Source organism: Argentina silus (genome assembly GCF_951799395.1).
Source record: "Argentina silus genome assembly, chromosome: 14".
Lineage (NCBI taxonomy): Eukaryota > Metazoa > Chordata > Actinopteri > Argentiniformes > Argentinidae > Argentina > Argentina silus.
In genome coordinates, this window is record NC_139668.1 from 12,314,255 (window position 1) to 12,315,668 (window position 1,414).

At 47.8% G+C, this 1,414-nt stretch overlaps 1 protein-coding gene across 1 annotated transcript; it reads left to right on the forward strand.

The window, feature by feature from the left end:
* Window positions 1–268: 268 nt before the first annotated feature.
* On the forward strand, window positions 269–1,033 carry lrrc3 (leucine rich repeat containing 3; the record flags this gene model as incomplete). The annotated part of the gene is made up of 1 exon (XM_083685103.1): window positions 269–1,033. The coding sequence occupies one exon, from the start codon at window positions 269–271 to the stop codon at window positions 1,031–1,033; it is 765 nt and encodes a 254-aa protein (XP_083541229.1).
* Window positions 1,034–1,414: the final 381 nt, after the last annotated feature.

The window sequence follows — 1,414 nt, forward strand, 5'->3', positions numbered from 1 at the left end:
CAGGTCCCCTGCCTTGAGAATGCATCCTCATCTCTAGATGTAAATGACTGGTTCCATCATATGCCTTCCCCCATCCCTTTGCTTCTGCTTGGATTACGCTTCCTAATTCTCTTTGGTCAAACTTAATGCAATTAAATTCAATCAAGTTAATCAAGCCACTTAAATGGGTACCAATGGATAGGTGATGGGATGAGAACGGATTTTTAAGATGACATTGGTTAAGGTCAAAACAATGTGTACATGTGTAACTTTGTTATCCAGAGGAACAATGGAGGAACAAAGTCTAACCTCCTCCTTTGTGAGGATGTTGTGTCTCGTAGTGGCCGTAATGGTCGTCGTGGCAGCAGGTTGCCCCAAGAGCTGCCACTGCTCAGAGAGGAAAGGCGTAGTGGTGCAGTGTGTCTCCCGGAACCTGGAAAACATCCCATCAGATTTACCCGAGGACACCGTCACCCTACTCCTCTCCTCCAACCGGATCACCCACATCCCCAACCAGGCATTCAAAGACCTCCGTCGCCTCAAGGAGCTGGACCTCTCGCGGAACGCCATTGAGAGCATAGACGCGGGAGCCTTCCAGGGGGTCTCAGAGGGCCTCCGGTCCCTGGACCTCTCTAACAACCAACTACACAGCGTCCCCAAGGATGCCTTTGCCAAGCTGGGTGCACGAATTCGCCTATCCAACAACCCCTGGCACTGCGAGTGTTCCCTGCAGGAGATGCTTAGGGAGCTGAGGCTGGACCCAGAAACTGTCAACGAGGTCACCTGCCACACCTCGGTGCAGGAGGAGTACGCAGGCAGGCCTGTTATCCAGGTGTTGGACTCAGGGATCAACTTTTGTAACTTCCATCACAAGACCACAGATGTTGCAATGTTTGTGACCATGTTCGGCTGGTTCGCCATGGTGATAGCGTATGTCATCTACTATGTCAGGCACAATCAGGAGGATGCTAGGAGGCACATGGAGTACCTCAAGTCTCTGCCCAGCACATCCCAGATCAGCAAGGACTTTGACACTGCCAGCACCGTGCTCTAGCATCACACTGTGTGTGTGTGTGTGTGTGTGTGTGTGTGTGGCTATTGGATAATGTGATTTGGAGCTCTGCTACATTGCATTCAAACTTAAAATTAAGAAACTTAAGACCCTCCAATTTCAGGAATTGATTCCTGAATCTTTCCATACTTCATAATCGCATTATCCTCTTGCATTCATATTTACTCTGAAGCCTTTGTTGTTTAGGATTTGATGGGAAATATAGTATTCAACTCCATTGGTACAGACGCAACTATGTACAATGTTAACCATGTTAACCACTGAAAATTCTGTGATTTCTCATGTATCACAAGTCTACATTGTTGAATTGAGACTGGCTGTTAAGTGTATGACCATCTCTGTTACACAGGAACGTCTGAGGAA